At 35.6% G+C, this 22,014-nt stretch overlaps 1 protein-coding gene across 2 annotated transcripts in view; it reads left to right on the plus strand.

Annotated features, from left to right (window-relative positions):
- LOC149802159 (neuronal acetylcholine receptor subunit alpha-10-like) overlaps window positions 1–15,924 on the plus strand; it is a 214,022-nt gene extending 198,098 nt beyond the window's left edge. For both annotated transcript variants that reach the window (XM_089956571.1, XM_089956570.1), the window contains exons 7-8: window positions 9,308–9,662; window positions 11,333–15,924. In XM_089956571.1, the coding sequence (XP_089812697.1) occupies window positions 9,308–9,662; window positions 11,333–11,865 (888 nt within the window). In that variant the 3' untranslated portion in view covers window positions 11,866–15,924. The remainder of the gene's footprint in view (window positions 1–9,307; window positions 9,663–11,332) is intronic.
- Window positions 15,925–22,014: the final 6,090 nt, after the last annotated feature.

Consider the following 22,014-nt stretch of genomic DNA (forward strand, 5'->3'; position numbering starts at 1 on the left):
GATATCCTGACGTCATATTCACTGTCGAAACCAGCTTGTGACCCACATCAAATCAAGACTATCATCGCAAAGCTTCTTCCCATCTAATTTTGTTACCAAGTCCTATTGAAGTAGCCCAAAGTGTAACTAACGGTTCTATCAATGACATATCATCGACTTGTGTCACTTTCCTGCTGGAGATGTAACGGCAATCTTCTGGGAGTGACTCAGATCAAAGCGATAATCCCTATCCTTTTATCAAGTTTTATCAAGCTTTTCCTGCCCAAATCGTCGTGGTTTTTGCGAAAACGGTGCAAGATTAGTTCGACCGATTAATGAAGATAGCAGCTTGATTGTGTGACAATTGGCTGCTTGATCGCTCTAATAACTTCGACAAATGGGAAGGTAGATTGCCGCTAGAATACTTCGTGGAACACTCAACACTTTACGTCGATAATCCTGACCTTGTTTGAATGCACCAAACACCAGCCTGCAAAAGTAGTGCATATTTAGTCGGATTCAGTATCTCTATTGACACCGTTCCGTCTTTCGCTTTAAGAACAACTCGTGCGACGAGCATTTTCATTTCTTAAAGCACTAACGATAGCGTTGCTAGTATTAACTCGGCAGACAGCATTCCAGTTCCCTTGATGTACTCAGCAAACATTATACAATCGCATCCAACATACCCCAGAACATAATACAGGAGCTGCAATACATGCCCCCATAACTTTGCATTCAGTAATATTGATGTCTCAATTTTGAAGACGAAAACAATCTAACCAAGAATTCAATAGGGCTGAAGAATTCAGCTTGACAATAAGTTTCAATCGCGCCGCTGGATGCACTGATGATTGGCTCTTCACGATGATGTTTGTTGGCTTTCGTGGACCTAACTCTTATGGTACGTGTTTAGGCTCAGATAAACAGTAACACAAGAAAGAGTGAAAGCAACAAGCTTTGAAAAAATGTAATTAATTTCCCTGGAAAAATTCGGTAGAAATTAAAAAATATGAACTTACGGTTTTAAGAATCAAATCCAAAAATAATCCAAGAATATTCCACGAATACAATTTTAGTAGTCCTTATAACAAAATGTTCTAATAGTTTCAAGATCGTGTCCCGACGAAGAATCCACGATGGATGACGATGACGTATGTTGTAATCTGTAGTGTTGAAGTCGACATTTCCTTGTAGAAACAAGAAAAATCATTCCGGTTTTAGAAATATGAATATTTTTTTTATAAAAAAAGCTGTCTTTTTTCAACAATTTCACATGAACACACATATTTTCCAGGAATTTTTAAAATCCTTTTTGAATCCAAGCAATTTGAAAGAACTCCAAACAGAGCAACATACAACTACCAGTGTAAGTAAAACTTCAGCTTTTACTGAGAATATCTCTCCAAAACAAAGGTTATATCGTATTCTAAAACGCAGAAAAGGGGCCACGTGATCATGATTCAGAACTTCGTCGAAATTATGTACTTGTTAAAGATCACATACACCCAGTGTGGCCCTGACGACAACCAATCAATTTACTCTAAGAAACAAAAAATAAAAAATATTCTTTACCTCTTAAACACGTACTCCCATTATGACCTCGACAACAACCAATCATATTAAAATTAAAAAAAAGAAGTTATGTACGTGGCTGATTTTTGTTTCTCAAATCAAGGTCAGGATTTAGATCAGCACATTGTCTTTATAAAACGAACAGTCAAGGTCGAACTATTTTCGGGAAAAAGTATGATTTCCAGGTGAATAAATTTACATTACAATAGCATGTAATGAAACATTTTTAAAAAATTAAAAATGACAAACAATTAAATTGAAATAAATATATATTAAATCAGATATAATTAAATACAATATACATAACATACCGTCTCACACCGCCATTTTGTGACGGTAGACACTGTAAAAGCAGACCCGTGTTCGCCACGATGATGTGTTTTGGCTTTCGTGGACCTAACATTTCACACCACCATCTTCTAACGGTAGACACAGTAAAATCAGCCCCGTGTTAGCCACGGTGATGTGTTTTGGACCAAACGTTTTACACCACCACTTTCTAACGGTAGACACTGTAAAAGCAGGCCCGTGTTAGCCACGATGATGTGTTTTGGCTTTCATGAACCTAACGTTTCACACTGCCATTGTCTAACGGTAGACACTGTAAAAGCTTCAGAAGAGCACATTAACTTGGCCCAGAGAACAATTATTAGATTTATTGATCGGGTGATTGTTAAAACGCTATAATACACTGATGTTTAATGTCTGTGTCGGGGGAGGAAGTGATTCGTAATTAAGCCTTCGTTTATTTACCTTGAGACAAACTGGAACGAATAGGTTAACTTCAATTTTATATCGGAACTGTCAGAGTTGAGATTTTACAGAATCGTTTTTTTTTTTGTTGTTGTTGCTGTAAATCTAGAAGTTAGGCTGATCGCAACTTTGGTGCCTAGTTATAAAAGGCGGTAGATATATTTAGTCCTGATTGGTTACGCTAAATAAGGGGGATGGTTCCCACACGAAATTTCTTAAGTTTAAATTGCCCCCATCGAAAAATCTAATCAGTCTGCATTTTTCCTGCTAGAATGAAAATATAAGGGACACTGAGATTGAATTTGGAAGAAATTCTCTCGTAAAACATTTGTCAAAGGGACTGGATGTCGGGAAGTCGACGGAAACAGTACGGCGATAGAAGCAAACAAAGCTTGAAAGCACAATATCCTATCCACGTACTTGCTGACCCAAGTATCTACGTGTCTACGTACTCACGTATTGACCTACCCACACGAAGTTTGAGGGCCGAAAAGAGGCGAGAGAGTAGGGAGGTTGGAGAAGGGAAAAAGCGAAAGGACCTAGAGGAACAACCACGGTGAAGTCAGAGTGGACTGGAATAAGCTCGTTATGAAGTTGTACAAGTCAATGACTTCGATTGTTCACTCGATTTATATGATGAACTAATTATATCATTTAAAACATATCGGCTATTTATATAAATAGATTTGTGTTTGAAATTCGGTGAAACATTTATTTCATAAAGAGTGTATAATTCCTAATGTAAAGTGTTATCACAGTTGTTTATGTAATTGATTAAATTGTTTTTCCATGTACGGGGGCTCGTGTGATTCTGTTCTATATATCTCGTCATCTATAAGTTTCACCCTTTATATTGATATTTACTCGATCCGGGCAATAACACCGAGGGTGATCATCTAGATAACGAGAACCGAATAAAGAAGACGTCTTATGAGAACGTAGAAATCACCAATCAACCTTACCACCCACGGCACCGTTACAACTAACCACACAAAAAAGCAAACAGACCTTTGTCTTACACCACTACACAAAAAAGCGAACATGCCTTTGTCTTACACCAACACACAAGAAAGCGAACATACTTTTTCTTACACCACCACACAAGAAAACTAACAGGCCTTTGTTTTACACCAACCATACAAGATAGCTACCTGGCCATTGTATTACGCCAACACATAAGAAAGCAAACATGACTTTGTCTTACATCAACCATACAAGAAAGCAAACAGGCCTTTGTCTTGCACCAACCACAAAATAAAGCAAACATACATTTGTCTTACACCAACCACACAAGAAAGCGAACAGGCTTTCGGGTTACATCAGCCACACAAGAAAGCAAACATTCTTTTGTCTTACGCCAACACACAAGAAAGCTAACATGAGTTTGTCTTACACCACCACCCAAGAAAGCAAACATGTCTTTGTCTTTCACCACCACACAAGAAAGCTAACAGGACTTGGTCCAACACCACTACACAAGAAAGCTAACATTCCTCTGTCTTACACCAACCACACAAGAAGGGGCCCCGAGTGGCCGAGTGGTCTAAAGAGCTTTCCGTTACGGATCACTGTCATCTCACCTCTGTCTGCGCTGGTTCGAGTCTCAGATTCAGCCAATGTGGGTATGTGAGAAAGCTTGCCAGTAGCTTTTCGTGGGTCGGTGGTTCTTTCCGGGGTTTTTCCGGGTTCTTCCTCCACCATTAATACTGGCCGCCATGTATAGCCTATCGTGTGCTGAAAAATGGCGTTAAACCCCACAGCAACAACAACAACCACACAAGAAAACATCACATTCGCCCCAGTTCTGATTGCTTCCTTCAAGCTGCCAGGACGATGGCACCAGATTCCGTTCTCAGGTCTCTTACTTAAACAACTCACACTAAACGATCTTTCGCAATTCGATCACAAATATAGAAGGTTTTAACTCCAAAACTCGACTTGGTCAGACTCGAAGGCATTCGTCATTAGGCATACAGCGAAGTGCAGCCCCTATTCATATTCTATCCAATTGCTGATCATTGAACACTGTTCAAAACGAGTCATATAGTCTAAACCAATTGTTACAAACCACCTTATATATATATATATATATATATATATATATATATATATATATATATATATATATATATATATATATATATATATATATATATATATATATATATATATATATATATATATATATCTTAATTTTAATAATCTCCCAACTTCGAGGGAGAGGAGAATTAAGCTCTGTTTTTTTAGTGTCAACTTTCTTGGTCAAGGTGAGTTTGCCGTCTGTTTCTCATCCTTGACTTCGTCGGAGCTCAGGACCAAACAGGACCTTAAAATGATCCATGGTTGTGCCTATTTTGTCAGATTTTATGTGATGAAGGTTTTTATGTTTTTTTTTACGATTATCAAAGAAAGAAGGAGAGTCGCTGCTGTGTTTGCCCAGTTTTGCCGGTAGCATGCTTATACGTTCATCTTCATCTGAAAATTCAACCACCATTATGTCATGTCTGACGACGCTTTTAGTACTTTCCATTAGTTGTCTGACCTACACTTGGTTTAGCACAGGCCGTATGCATGCGGAGGGAAAGCCTGACTTCGGAAAGGGTATTCTCTTAACGGAGAGAGTACCATAAACAGATCGACCCGCCTGTTGACCTCTCTCAATACAGCCATTGCATTTTTCATAGGAACGTCTACCGTTGCTATCAGGTAGGAATAATGTTTTGTCAAAGGATACAGTTCGTGTTGATTTTCTTTCATAGTGGACAATTTCATCTTCAGCCTGGAATTGTTATGTCTCCGTCTTGTTTTGTAGGATTCCATCAAGGAAGAGAGGGGTCATCAAGCGCTTCATTTACAACGAAACTGCACACACTTGTTTATTGATACTGTGTCATTGCATGTGGAATCCAAGCTGCATTCATTTTTGTCAAAGATTTCAATGTGCTGCAAATAAACATGAAGTCAAAGAGCATGCTAGGTATTATGGCTTCCACGTATAAATCGAACACGAACAATGTCGAGCCCCTGTTAAATTGAATGGCAAAGAAAACTTGTAATGGTTTACCTCACTTTCCCCAGAATTGGGTAGTGGTGGTGGTTGTGTGTGTGTGGGTGGGTGGGGGGTGGGGGTGGGGGTGGGGGGCAAAATGCATATTCTTTTTCTCTGTTCGAGTATCATCCCCTATAACGTTTCATGTTCTAAACTTCAATGTGCCAAGATCGAGCCCTTATTTTAACTGGTTGCTGATGATCATGGTGATGATAAGCCTGACGATAGTAAACTATTACTACGACCGGCACCATTGTACCAACTATTACTGATTGAAATTGTTTTCATATTCTTCAAATGTACCACAACATCGCTAACGTAACTCTGTCCAGTGCAACTCAGGTCTACAGTTGTAACCGCTGTCGGTGTACGAAAACCCAAACTATGCATGTATTAGTATCTATTTAAAGAAATGACGACACCCTTTCTTATGCATAATATCGATATAGCTAGGAAACCTGGGACAATAAATAAATAAACTTTAGGGTCTTATTAAGCGAAATGCATTTTTCAGCGATGCTTATTCCCCCAGATCATATATATTATACATGTATGTTGATACGATATAAATTTAATCCTAGTAATTGTGTGTGTGTGTGTGATTTGGATTTTTAACGTAGCTTAAATGTTTTCGGTCATATCACTACGATGTCTGCAGTGTGGCAGTTTATAGTGACGTATGGCGCTGGGTCATCGTGTCGCAGACATGTAGAATCATGACCCACCCAGTCACATTATGCCAGTGATTCTCAAACTGTGTGCCGCAGCACACTAGTGTGCCGCGAGAGATTTGCAGGTGTGCCGTGGGAGTTTTGAAAAATATTTAAAATTGCCAGCGTTTTGAAACCTTGAACATATCGAAAAATTAAATGGTAAATCAATGTCGCAAAAGTTAAAAAAAATAACATGAATAGTGCAATCAGTTCAAAAGCAATCAAAGTAATTCTACCATTTGTGTCTTCGTAGTTTTGTGAGTTTGGATTTTCAGAATTGACAGAAATCAAATCGAAAAAGAGAGCGACCTCTTAAAATCGACGATGAAATGCGCTCTTGTTTGTCGACTTTTGGAGCCTCGTATCAATCTGATTTGCTCTCTAATGCCTGCACATCCTTCACATTAAATTTAAAATTAAATATATATGTAAAAATAAATAAGTTCTTCACCACACAAATTGTTAAATCTTTTCAGGTGTGCCGTGAAAGTTTTAGATCTTTTTGGTGCGCCGCAAGACAAAAAAGTTTGAGAAACACTGTATTATCCTGACACCTGGCCGACCAGTCAGAACACTAACCTCTTAAAGCTGAGCTCCTAGTGAGGCAGCTGTGAGTACCACTTTTATAAGTCTTTGATATGACTCGGCCGGGTTCGAACCGACGACCTACCGCATCCGAGGCGGACGCTCTAACTACTAGGCCATCGGAGCGGTTAGTAATTATAATGACCACGACGATGATGTTAATGGCAGTGAGAATGCTAATAATCAGAATGACGATAAAAACAGCGAATCGACGGGTACAAACACTCAAAATGAACCCAATTTTTTGCATGTGGTTGCTTTTATGGGAACAGTGTGTGCACTGGAAAAATGTATTTTAGTTACGTGTATTTAATATGTATTTGTTAGATTTCTCTAGGATTATAACTTACAATTGCATTTTATACTTGAGCGTGTCCAAAATCAAGTTCATGTCGTACCTGATCAAGAACTTTTATTTTTGAAAACAAATTTTATATAGCTATTATTTTTTCTAGGAGTGTAGGTTAAATATTATGATCATTATTAATAGAAATAAACCTATTTATTTGAGTCTGGATCATGGTAATTGGATTTCACCCCCTAAAATACATAGCCTTCATGATGTTTACCATATTCTAGATTATAATGTTAGTAACAGAATCTTCTAGAATGGAATCTTCCGCAAAGTAATACGTATTTGTTTTAGAAATGCAAATTGTCACCTAGGTCACGTAAAGGGTTTTGAAATGAGAATTATAGTGAATTCAAACAAGGGCATTTTTGGATTATGTTACTGTGAATTATTTTAAGATTGTTGTCACATCACCACGTCACAAGCCACTACAGGGACATCAACACCTTCAGCGATGGATTTTATTTCGAAACACCACTGGAATTTAGTTAAAACTTTATTTATTAGGACTGGTGGTAAATCTCTTCGGACTATTTGGGATTTTATTTCGCATTACTGTAAGTTCCTTTTAAATTTTCACTTTAAATTCTAGGAAATAATTTATTCGTTGAATTTTACAAAACTTGTTACGTTTCGCTTTTTGTTTAGTACTCAATTTAAGACCATATAGTCGTAATACTTTTATGTAGGTTTGTATCTGCGTACTGAGCTACTCTAACTATGACTCGTTTTGACCCATTTCTCTCGCCTAGATTAAAGTGACCTTCATTATAATAATTATGAGAATTTTAGAGACAAAGTCACTAGTTCCTCGTATTTTTCGCACATGTTTCAGTGAAAACATCAAGCTACGGTGACACTGTTTGAAGCGTGCATGCATAAGTCGGATTGTCAGATATTATAGAGAATGTTAAAATGAGGCGTACACACATACGTAGGATTGACACATATCATAGATTATGAATATTAAAATGAGGCGTACACACATACATCGGATTGCCACATATCCTAGACTATGAATATTAAATGAGGCGTACACACATACTTCGATTGACACATATCCTAGACTATCAATATTAAAATGAGGCGTACACACATACGTACGATTACCACATATCATAGACTATGAATATTACAAAGAGGCGTACACACATAAGTCGGATTGCCACATATCCTATGAATATTAAATGAGGCGTACACACATACTTCGATTGCCACATATCCTGGACTATGAATATTAAAATGAAGCGTACATGCATACGTATTATGGTCACACATCAAAGAGCATCTTATATTCATCTGTTCTTCTTTGTACGGATATTTACAACGACGAAACATACATAATGTAGATTTACAGACAACGATAATGTGATGATATAGGGAAACATCATCTAAAACTATATTGATATAATGAACCATGATAAAAAGACACATTAATATATCCTTCAGCAAATACACCTGAAAATGTACCTTATCGCTCATCAGGTAGTCTCTACGTCCAATATTGACTAGAGTGTTCAAAAATTGCATCCCATTAAGAACGCTTGAGATCACTTGACCCGGACGATTACCTGATAAAATGTTGCTTAGAACATACCCCCCTTCTCTATAATAGGTTTTGAAATTAAAATTTGTATTTTATACTTTATGCACGAGTAAAAATTATATGAAATGTATGTGAGCGTCTCCATAAACAATACGAGTACAATTTATATGAGCATCTCCATATATTGTACGAGTACAATGTATATGAGCGTCTCCATAAACAGTACGAGTACAGTTTATATGGGCGTTGGCTACTTTCATGGGGTGTCAGATTTCCTGCTTTACCCACATGATACTGGTTCTTTACAATTAAAAACTGATATAATAAATTAAGATGAGATGGATATTACAGATAATCTGACACTGGGCCACCGCGTGCAAAATTTGGAGGTCAAAAAGTCGCATTCTTATTGATACATGCATACTAAAAATTAGATCATTCAAATTCAGACTTTCTCTCCCACTCCCACCCCCACTCTGTCTCTGCTGCTAGCCCAAGAGTATGATTGAAATTTCATTGACGCATCTGAATATTTGCTGAAGTATAATTTATAATTTGCATAAGTTGATATTAATTTATTTATATTATTCACAACGTTGTAGTCACTCCTACAATCCAGTTTTCATTTCAGTTTTGCTCGTGCAAAACTGAATTTCTCCAAAAGTAAAAACGGGTGAGTAAATCATTATCTGTAAAACTTTTATTTTCAGTTCTAAACAAACAAACTTATGATTATTTTTGTCTCTGTTTCTCAGGTTGATGTCTTTAAAAGGGCCCAGCCGGTGGATTTGTCCAACTTTGTGGGAAACGGCGAGTGGGAGCTAATTGGAGTCCATGCAGTTAGGAATGTGGTTTACTATCCCTGCTGCACCACGCCATTTCCGGATGTTACGTTCACCATCCACATTAGGAGGAGAACATTATATTACACATACAACGTCATCGTCCCTTGCATAATGTTGTCCATTTTGACTCTAGCTGGATTTTGGATGCGACCAGATAGTGGAGAAAAAGTGTCATTGGGGTTGACGGTACTTCTAGCTTTCTCGGTGTTCATGCTTCTCATTGCCGAGAACATGCCAGCCACGTCAAGTTTCGTTCCTTTGATAGGCAAGTATCAAAATGCATACAGTTTTATATCCAGCTATATTTAGATGAGCGTCCTTTTGACTGAAGTGAAACTGTTAATATTATCAAATTTAAGATAAAACAAGTAACGTACAAGATGCATCATATGTTCATTCTGCCTTTGAACGGAAATAGAGAAATGCCTTTTTCTCCATAGGTCCAACACACACACACACATACACACAAATATATACATATTTGCTCCTAGACATTGCCTAATTACTCGGGTTCATAAATATCTTTTAAACACATAATCCCCAATTCAAACAAATAATTACTAAAATCTACCACATAAATAAATAGCAGATACGCAGATTCAAATATCAAGGTGCAATAAGGTATAATTTGGTACTATATCACCAAAATTGACTAATAATTAACTTGATTAATAAGTATCATCTGCTTAAAATTAATACCAGCTAAAATCTAGACAATGTCTAATAGTCGGCATAATGGTCACCTAATATTAGAATCCAGCATACGGTTGCTTTTCTGTAGTTGAGTCTGTTGAATACCATTCTATATCAACAGGTGTTACGTCTAGGCTAATTGCGTAGAAAATGATTCGTCTAAAGTAGGGATTGGCGACGTGGGTGAGCGAGGGTGGTGTTTCGACGCGGAAATTAATAAAATCGAAAATACACTCTTGGTATTTTGTTGCAGATAAGGTAGGTGGGTTATGATGTATGGCCTCACAATATATAAAGAACATCGAGACATATTGATTGTATATCCGGGCACCCATAACAAAAGTCAACTGTCAACATTTTTTATATAGGTATCGTGACTGCTAAGTTTAAACAACGATGACTTTTTTTCTCTTTAGGTTTAAGTCAAAACTAAGAGTTCATAATTTCCTGGATTGTTTCAGTAAATTAAAATTGGTGAATGCAAAACACCAATTTTAATTATATTTTTATCGAATCAAGCTATTTTGGCAAGACGTATATAAATAAGTAAATGTGTTCAAATTGTTTATGAAATTCCAATATTTAGAAACGGCTGACAACATGCATTCAAAACAAAGCGGATCTGGTCCCAGTGTATAAGCAGAAACTTGAAATCATGATAACACAAGAAAATAATATTTTGCAAATAATAAAGACAAATCGTTGTTACTGAATGAAAGCATATATGGTTTTGATTTAATGCTGTATTTCATTGGGTCTCATGAACACGTGCGTGTCTTGTATTGTGTTTTCCCTTTAAAACATTGGAGTTTGCAGAATAGATGCAAGTGAGTGAATGTTCTTCTTTTAATTTGTTTGTGTTTTTGTCTGTATTTAGTTGGTAAAACAAGACGTGATTGTTTAAGGTGGTTGTATTCCGTAACTATTTGTTTTACAAATGCAGCATAGATTTGGGATTACGGTCTTTATACATTAGTATGTATGTATGTATGTATGTATGTATGTATGTATGTATGTATGTATGTATGTATGTATGTATGTATGTATGTATGTATGTATGTATGTGTGTGTGTATGTATGTATGTTGTATGTATGTATGTATGTATGTATGTATGTATGCATGTGTATGTATGTTGTATGTATGTATGTATCTATACAGGTGCGTGCATTCCATCCATCCATCCATCCATTACCACAACTGTCACATCAGTCTGTTCTATTCTTTTTTTGTTTTTGTTACAGGGATATATTTGACAACAACAATGAGCCTGACATCATTATCTGTCATTCTGGCAGTCACGACTTCGAATATCAACCACAGAGGTCTTAAAGAGCAATATATTCCAAACTGGATCAAAAAATTGCTTTTGTGTCTGGCTAAAGTTTTCTGTATGAGGCTACACTTTATTAAAAATGACTGGGACTTGGTAAAGCCTGAGAAGTGTATGAAACAAATGGATTCCAACGACTCTGGTTATAGTCTGATGGGGTACGAAAACGGAGAACTAAGTCACCCTGTAGTGAACAATCTGAAAAGGCAAGATGGCGTTGATAGAAGCGATTGTATGGACGAGGTTCTTCAGAAACTGCAGATTCTTATTACTCGCGAAGATGAGAAGGACAAGAATGAACTGATCATAAAACAATGGACAGAGGCAGCGGAAGTGTTGGACCGTTTACTTTTTTGGCTATTCGTGATATGCACTACTTTCGGCTCAATTATAATTCTAGTTATCCTTCCACTATTTAAGTCGGTACATCTTGAGGAAACATAGAAGTGTTGTATGAATCCAAACTTTAAGTCTTCCAGTTAGAAGTTTTCTAGATTCGTCAAATCGAGTCTAATATTTTTGGTCACAACGATTGAAACTGCATTGTTCTACAGGAGCAGATGCTTATTGGAGGATAGAGAAGATGAGTTTGAAAGGTGTTAAATAGGAAAAGAGGAATATAATTTTGATTTCATATCTTACCGATGCAAAATGTTGAATTATGTCAAAAGAGCAGTTATTGGGACCTAGATAACGACGTATTAACAAATATTTTGGTGATAACATTGCACAGAATTTACTTACCGTTTGAAAAGTATTACGTTTATAATAATTAAGATTTAATTTATATTATGATTCATTGCATTTATTATAACTTAGAGGCTGGCCCTTGACAAATGTAGTTAAATCCATTGTGTACATAAAATCTAGTGTACAAATATACATTGTAAATGCACATATATGTCTACATGTTTTAGGTTTGTATGACTTTGTATTTAATCATGGTCTACTCATTACGCATGCGTATCAAACGAAGAAACGACGAAATGTTTACGGGCCAGAATACATTATGAATTTTCCAAGAAAATAATCCTCCCGAAGTTCGGTTTATCATAATGTTCAAATTCACCTGTTCTATCACGTTTTATAACTGATGTCTAATGTCCATGAAACAGGCGCCTTATTGGATGACAACAGTATATGAAACATATATACATTAACAAAGAATACATGCATCACTGGTTTCTAACGTGATTGCAGGGGTCAACAAGACTGGTGCAAGTCTCGTAGATCACGTATGCACATTTACTCATAAAAAATTAAATATAAATTGTTCTTTTAAAATTTAACACTAATTGTCTTTAACCAAAATCTACTCAATCCTGATAAATGAATGCTCTGAACCTTAAATGTCATCAAGAAACTTCCAGACGAAAATTATCTATCGCTATGGACTTTTACAATGGTAGCCATATACTAAACTTGGGTCACAATAAGAGCGCGTCGAATGGAATCATCACAATCGAGGGTAGTACGAATTTTTTTATCAATACGAGTAGCTTTCATTGTGACAGCACAGCGCGCGACATTCAATCCTGATTGTACTGGATCACATCCTTAGGTTCATTTCGTCCAAAAATGTCTCCGTACTGTATAGTTGATTTTGCAATATGCAACTCTCGGACGTCTATATAATGACCTTCCAGAGGAATATGGATGTATACGAATCCAAATGAAGCTATTACTTGCTACTTATTACTTGCCAATTAAAGGTATGTAGAATCAAATTCTAGAAAATGACACCCATTACTGAAATAGTCGGTGTTGAATTGCAAACATGACCCGTGTGTCTTGTACTGCTCCTGGAACAAGAAACCGTTACTGACTGAAGCTGAAATTTCTCAAGCGCACTTAGGCTATAAATAACTCTTCGTTAACTTTCGGCGATGACGTTATAAAAGATTGTCCGTTTTTTTATTGCAACCAAAATTAAGGACCAAGATTTATCAGGGAAAACTATTTTTTTTTTATTTTCTTTTTATATACGAGGGTCATCATGTTGATATGGAAACGCCATTTTCAACACGAATACACATTACGCACACCTCAATGTAAGTGGCTGCGTCCTATCTGGACAAGCCCGTTTTTAACAGAATTACAGTCTGTACATTAGAAATCATTTGGACTCTTCCTGTCTGGAAAAGTATGACTCTCATTTAGAGAAATGAAACCTCTCTGTGTAAGAATATAGAGTAACTTAGTACGTACTGGTAATAATATTTCAGCCTCAGCTGGTGACTTTCAGATAACTACAACGGTCATGATGACGAATAGATTACAGTAAGGCGTGCACTTGATATGCAGCCAATAATATTTTACTGAAACCTTTCGTGTTGTTCCTGAAAAGCCATTTCATGTTGTGTCCAAAGTTGCTCTGCAGATAATCAGCGGGAGTATTTTTGGCGATGGGGAACGACGTATATCTATCACAACGTCTTACACTACGATGTCACTTGGATATATCCAACTGGTCTTACACTACGATGACACGTGGATATATACGACTGTTGCCGAGTCTTCACAAAGAAGATTGCCGATATTCAAAAGATACAAAATGAAATGAAACTTGTTAAGTTGAGATTTCCTTGCAATATTTGTATACATCAGTTCTTTAAGAGCTTAAAGTCAGCAGCAAACATTTGAAACTCCCTACGAAAGACTCCAGCAAACGTTTGAAACTCGCTAAGGAAGTCCGCATGAAGCGTTTGAAACTTGCTACGAAAGTTTTACAGGCCTTACTGTTAATAATAGTTTTAAAAATGTCCCTGGAGTTTGATTTGAATCCCTCGATCCACACGTTCCAACCCCCCACTAACCTTTGAGTTCGCTTTCTGACTGTAGTGAAGTCTATATATTTTGACAACTGCATTTTAATGTGCTCGCGCGGAGAGGGTTGTGTCTTACGCCCTTTTGTCACCCACGTTCTGCTAAGCGCATGTACCGCCACGAATGTGCAAGTTTTGAAGGGTTACGTGAAATGTTGGTATTGGAAACAGCGTTCGCCCAATAACCGAATGCCCAGATGGACTTGACTGGATTGTGCAATGACACCTTACGCTTATTTGGGCAATATGTTGAGAAATTTAATTATTAGTCTCTTTTGAAAAATTAAAATCTAAACTTTCAGTGCGTTTGTGAGTCTTGCTTCTTATTCATTAAAGAAATCCCAGGCGATGTTTTATGCACATGGTGCAGAAGTACCGTTTTGTTTCGTTTATACATGCCTCATTTCTCTGATATCAGCCCAAGGTTCCGTAACTGTACTCTTAAGTTTCAGTAATAAACATTTGGTATGTTGCACGCCAGTCTATACCAATTTTGCCCCTATGACAATGCACGTGTATGTAAAAGGAAACATGATTATTTGAAGCACTGAATTCACAAGGGAACCTTAAACTTGATTGGAAAGGACATGCAATTCTAACAGCAAAAAATGTAAAATTATTTTTTATAAACCTCTACCCTAGATTCAGCAAATTTCCAACGATTGTACATGCTATGGATTACATTTATAACATTATTCAGATAAGAATTGTTTTACTTGACATCTAATAACATTATGTTCTACATAGTTTACGTTGTTATTTTATCTGCAACGTTAATTTGTCTGTTTTGCCTCTTGAGTAAACGTTGCATGTAATGAAATATTTGCTTGGTGTTTATTCAATATACACGATATATATTTTATAATTTAATGTCAACCTTTTTGTTATATATATTTAATTTGCATTTTGTACTGGCTCTTTTATCATTATATGTGTGCATATTTGATTTGTATTGCGATATTGACCTTTGTCCGCAGCTGAGGGCAGGAGTTTTGGGCCTACCTGACTAATGTCTTTCTTGTAAACAACATAAAGTATTACATAGCAAATTTTTTGTCTTTGATTATAGATTTTTTATTAAGATTATTATTATTTTAATTAATCGTACTTGGATTTGAGTTAGGACATTGGTATTCCTCTTGGGAAAACATGGTCAGCCTGATCTTTGTCAGGTAGCTTACTAAAACGGAATAGACCTAATCATGTTAACAACTTTGACTGTTCTAGAAAGGTGTACTTTTGGCCCTTATCCAGGTCCTCTAATTGTATCGCAGGCTTTTTTTTAAATCAGTGTTGTTTATATCAGAATTACTTATTCCTATCTTCAACTTCAGTTGAGTTTATATTTAGTTTGACAGGATTTATTTATTTAAAATATTCATTGAAATTACAAAGTGCTCTTTGACTTTTGGACTAAATAGCTATATTGGGATTGTTGTGAAATCATTCAAGGACATTTTGGGTATTATCACTGTGATACATCATGACTCTTAGCACGAAAAACCCATTCCAGGTTATTTGTACATAGAAACAATCAAGATTGGAATTCATTCAAAATACTTTAGTTTTGGACTTGCAAAAGAAATATTAAGACCATTTGGGATTAATGTTACAATATTGTAATTTTGTTAAAATTTTCACTTTGTATTATAGGAAATAAATTATTTGTTTAAATTCACTGAACTTGCTGATTTTTGCTCTTTTCTGCTTTTTAGTTTAAAACCAAAGACTTGTATCAGTCTGTGATATGTCTACCATACGTACCAAACTGATGACAATATAAAGATATATATAACTGCTGAATCGGCATTTTTGACTATCATAAGAGCATTTATATAGTTAGTGAAGATCATTTGCCAATACGTTGCAAGAAGTAAGATTCCAAAGGAAGATATGTATCTCGTTTACGTATTCAAGAGGTAAATGCACTGGATGAATCATAGCAGAGCCACAGGAATCCCCAAAATGCCCTTTGGTATTTCTTTCAAAAGTCATTCAAGTTTCTCCCTAAATCGGGTCATTTTACATATTACCCCAAAACTCTTCAGGGATAAGACAGACATTGGTTCCTTTGCTAAAGGTTTTGAAATGCTATTGAAATGCTCTTAACTACAGAAGAGCATACGACACGTTTGCGAAGAGCTTTAGTCGTCGTATAAGAAGAATTATTATTCCTATTGACGATCTGTATACCGTTACTATTTTCAAGCGTTAAAATGTCTGGAAAGGTTATAGAGTGGCTACAGCATAATAAATAACCCTAAATGAATATAACAGTATATAAAAATCTTGCTTGATTCACTTGATTCTTGTAACTTATTGGCTAATACGTTTGCAATGATTCCCCCAATAGCAGCCAGATGCAATATCAAATCAAAACAGTTCAGGTAAGTGATAAAAGGTAGGAGTCTTCCAAAATTCCGTAATGCTGGTAAATCTTGAAGAACATTTACATAGTTAGCGAAGCGAATTTGCCAATACGTTAAAGAAGTAAAACTCCAAAGGAAGATATGAATCTCGTTTACGTCTTCAACAGTTAAATGCACTGGAAGACTTATAGCAGAACAACAGCAAACCTCAAATGCCCTTTAATAATTTTTATAAACGTCTTCCAATTCTCTTGCCAGATCGGGTCAGTTGACATACTACCTCAAAACTCTTCGTGCATAGGTCGAAAGTTGGTTCTTTTGCTAAGGCTTTTGAAATGCTCTCATCTTCAGGACAGCATTGGAAGAGTTTGCGAAGACCTCTAGTCGTCATTTAAAAAAAGTTATTATTCCTAACGAAGATCAGTATCATATTAACATATTCAAGTGTAAAACTGATGAATGAGATATTGTGGAGCTATAGCTTGATAACATACACATAAATACGATAACGGTATATAAATCTTGCTTGCTTCACTTAATTCTTGTAACTTATTGGCAAATACGTTTCTGATGATCTCCCTTATTAGAGTCAGTGAAAAAATATCAAATGAAAAATGGCCACGAACTGAAGAAAGTTAGGACTGATCCTAATATTCATCCATATTTCCCTAACGCTCATAAATCTTGAAGAGCATTTATATATTTAGCGACGAGCATTTACTAATACGATACTAGACGCAAAATTCCAAAGGAAGATATTTATGTCGTTTACGTCTTCATGAGATAAATGCATTGGAATAAATATAGCAGAGCAACATCAATCCACAAATGCCATTTGGTAATTCTTACAAAAGTTTTCCAATTCTCTTCCCAAATCGAGTCAGTTGACCTATTACCTCAAACACTTCAGCATAAGACTAACGACGGTGTTTATGATACAGCTTTATAAATACTCTTGAAATGATCTTACCTCCAGGAGAGTATTGGAAGGGTTTGCGAAGAACTTTAGTCACCATTTTAGACGAATTATTATTCCTATGTAAGATCTCTATCCGTTTAATATTTTTAAGTGTTAAAATGATTGGATGAGTTATAGTGGAGCTACAGCGTAATATCTAACCTTTTAAAAACAATAACGGTATATAAATATTGCTTGTCTTATGTTACTTGTTTAGGCTCGAATAAACAGTAACATATAAAAGAGTGAAAACAACAAAATTTGAAAAATTTAACAAATAATTAATTTCCCTTGAAAAATACTGCAAACCTGAAAAAATAAGAAATTACGGTTTTAAGACTCAAATAAATATTAAAAAAATTCCACGAATAAAATTTAGAAGTCATTATAATGAAATATTCTAATGAATACAAATCCGATTCCCGATGAAGTTTGCAAAATGGAAGGCGATGACCTATATTTTGTGGTTTTCAAATGTCTACAGTTCTGTGTTATTCACAAACAACAATCCGATGTTGGAAATCCGGAATTTGTTTTAAAGAAATGTCTTTGTTCAAGAATTCTGTTTGAGCACGCAAATATTTTCAGAGAAACGAATTAATTTTTTAGAATCCAAATAATCTGAAGAAAAATTAACCTATAATTCGATAAATGGCTAAAACTGAAGAACATGACCGCACATCCAGTGTTTTAAGCCCAGACTGATTACATTCTCTTTAGGCATCGGTATAAAACCTGAATACTGCGCAAAACAGATGCCCAGATGAGGGTCACGTGATCACTTTCTAGAAAGCATTGGAAGGAATTTACAAGTCTAATGGCACGTAAACCAATACAGCCTCTATTTCATGATTATCGTTCCCACAATAAAAGTAAATAAAAAAAGAATATGTTCACGTGGCTGTTACTAATTTTGAATTAAGGTCGGGAATTAGGTAAACTGTATGTGTTTACAAATTAACAGACAAGGTCAAACTGTTTACTCGAAAACACTTCCAAATCACGTAAACAAGATAATTTGATAATAGCATGTAATATAATTAAAAAAGCAAAACTGACAACAATAAAATTAAAATAAAGTAAATTAAATCAGATATACGTAACACTTCCCGCATAAAAAATAGAAAGATTTATATGATACAAATATATTTTTACCATACATTGATTATACATGAGGTTAAAGAAAATATAAGAAGAACTCTTATGACTTATACACAGTATTCATAACATAATACATTTCGACACACGGGAAAGTGGATCTGCTATTAAATTATGTTTTCCCTTTTTGTACCTGATGTCAAGAGTTTATTCCTGTAACAAAGAAGGTCGCTAAACACAATAATCAAAGAAGGAGCTGAATTAATGTAAACTTCAAAATGTTGCAATGCCAATATCAAAGCCAAACATTCCTTCTCGACTGTTGAATAATTTCTTTGATGCATATTTAATTTCTTAGAAAAAAAGCGCACTGGATGATCCAAGCCATGTTCGTCTTCCTGAATCAAAGCTGCTCTATACACAAAATCACTTGCATCAACAGACGATTTAAATAATTGTCTGAAATTTGGAGCTGTAAAATCTAACGCACTTTTAAGTATGTCTTTAAACTTGTCGAAAGCTTCTTTACATTTTTCAGTCCAAAGGAACCTGCTTTTTTACTCAATAAATTTGTCAGGGATTCAGTAATTATAGAAAAAATTGGAACAAAATTTCCGATAGTATTCAACCATACATACAAATCAGTGGCTTTTTATTTACAAGCACAGGGCATTCAGATATAGCCTTGATCTTAGTATTTATAGGTTTACATGACCCACGATCTGGACTATAAAAGTTACACTAGCACGCAGGACTCACTTTTGGATAAATTAATTGTCAAAGACGCATCAGTGAGTCTGTCAGTTAATTTCCGAATTGTTGCTAAATGTTCTTTCCAGGTGTCGTTGCAGTTGATGACATTATCGATGTAAGCATCACAATATTTTTTAGACCAGAGATGATCAAATTCATGAGACGTTGAAATGCACATGACTACCCTTTCTTCCGAAACGGCTTTACTTTATATTGGCAAAGTACATATGGAGACACGAATGACGAAGTTTTCTTTGCTCTTTCCGTGAGTGTCATTTGCCAAAATCCTTTCATAAGGTCAAATTTGGTGACGTCTTGGTATTTCCGATCTTACCAATACAGACATCGATTCTAGGTAATGACAATGAGTCTGCTTTTGTGACACTGTTCACCGACCTATAATCAGTAAACATACGAAAGGTTTTATCTGATATTGGAGCAAGTATACAATCCAATCACTTTTACTGGTATGGTGACCTTCTATCACGTTTACTGGGCTGTATAAATCGTTCTGCAGCAAATACTGAGTTTCTTTTTCAAGTATTCCTGTTTGAGAGGTTTCATCATGTATGGGTGTTGTTTCACAGGCTTGGAATTTACATTTCCAGCATCAAGAAAAATGTTTTTTATTATTGTATGAACATCTGAAATAGGTGCTCATATTCAAATAATAACTCTTTGAGTTCATTCTTTCTTGCACTTGCAAATGTGAAAGTTTCTGGTCCAAATCTTTCATAACTTCTGAATTCCGAACATTTGTCACTCCAATATCCGTAGAATCCGATGATATTCCTTCACTTAAATCTTCACTGAGTGGGACAGGTACAACTAAATTAATTGATGTTTAACATGGCTTTCTCTTTCAGTGTACTGGCACCCCTAGAATTTATTTAGATCTTAGGAGCATTAATATTTTAATTTAACTTATTCATTTTCTTCTTACCATTGTATGGGCCGTAATATCGAACCTGAAGAAACTTTTGAAGAAAGAGCAAGAGAGACAGAATTATATTACCATACTCAAAAGTTTTCTCTATTGTAGTTCTGTCAGACCATAATTTCACTTTTTAATTGAATTGCTGAATGCCAAATTCAATCATGATAGGTTGGAAAGTTCCAGACGACAATTTGAAACTGGTCCCAATTGGACATATTTGGGAAGGCAAAATCGAGGAAACAAAATGATCGATGCTTTAATATTCTTCAAAGCAATTGCCTCTGGAAACCTTGTTGACGCACACATAATGGTCAACATGTATTGGTTTCCTGACTTGGTCTTAGGTAAGGGACCAACGCAATCTACCTTGATTCTTCTAGATTGTTCATCCAACGCAGGAATATGTTGTAGATGAGCCTTAGGTATTTTTTGATTGCATTTTCCTGCCATTTAAGAGAAGATGTACAATATATACCAACATTACTTTTGATTTTTGGCCAATATAAGTGAGTCGAGATCTTGTGATAAGTTTTATTAATCCCTAAATGACCAGCCAAACGAATTTCATGGTCCAGACTAAATATTTCCTGTCTGTAAGGGTTTGGAACTACACTTTGCTAGTTCACTGACCACTCATCACCAGAAGGTACCTCGGGAGGTCCCCATTTTCTCATAAGAATTTTTTTTTAATGAAATAACATACAGAATCTTCAGTAGCTTTAGTTTCACTAATGGGCCTTTGAAACAAACAATATCAATACAATTGCACTTCAAAATTTACGGGAGTTATCAATTTGTGACTACAATTAGGATAAGTTTGAACTTTTTCCGCAGATCTGAAGTATTTTAATTTGATATTTCAAATAACGCCAATAGGGAACATCATTCTAACCGTATCAGCCAATAGGTTACAATAATTAAGTCAAGCAAGCGATATCTATATACGTTTTCGTCTATAAAGGTTATTTATTATTCTGTTGCTCCATTATAAATCTTCCAATCATGATTGCACTTGAAAGTGTTAACGGGACACCGATCTTACTTGGAAATAATAAATATTCTTCATGACGACTGAAGCTCTTCCATCTCTCTTCTAATGCTAATCTGGATTTAACAGCATTTCTAGGATATTTTAAAAGCTTTAGCACACGAACCAAAGGTCGGCGTATGCCTGAAGAGTTTTGAGGCATATAAACGAAGACTCTTGAATGATTTACTAAACGGCTATTGATGATTGCTGCTGCTCTGCTATATGTCTTTCAGTCCAGTTCACTCTTGAAGATTGTAACGAGATACATATCTTCCTTTGGAATCTTACTTCATGTAGCGTATTGTCAAATGCTCATCGATCACTATATAAATGCTCTTCAAGATTTCGGAGCGTAAGGGAAGTTTGGAAGAAAATTAGGATGCGTCCTATCTATTGTCACATAACTTAACTGTTTTGATTTGATATTTCAACTGACACCAACAGGGGGAAATCATTGGTATTATATTAGCCGATAGGTTACCAGAATTAGGTGAAGCAAGCAAGACTTATAAAAAGTTATCGTCTTTAAAGTTTATTTATTATGCCGTTGCTTCACTTTAAATCTTGCCATCCTTTTTACATTTGAAAATGTTGACGGGATACAGATCTTACTTAGGAATATA

Source organism: Sinohyriopsis cumingii, chromosome 4 (genome assembly GCF_028554795.1).
Source record: "Sinohyriopsis cumingii isolate HCF-2022 chromosome 4, ASM2855479v2, whole genome shotgun sequence".
Taxonomy (NCBI): Eukaryota; Metazoa; Mollusca; class Bivalvia; order Unionida; family Unionidae; genus Sinohyriopsis; species Sinohyriopsis cumingii.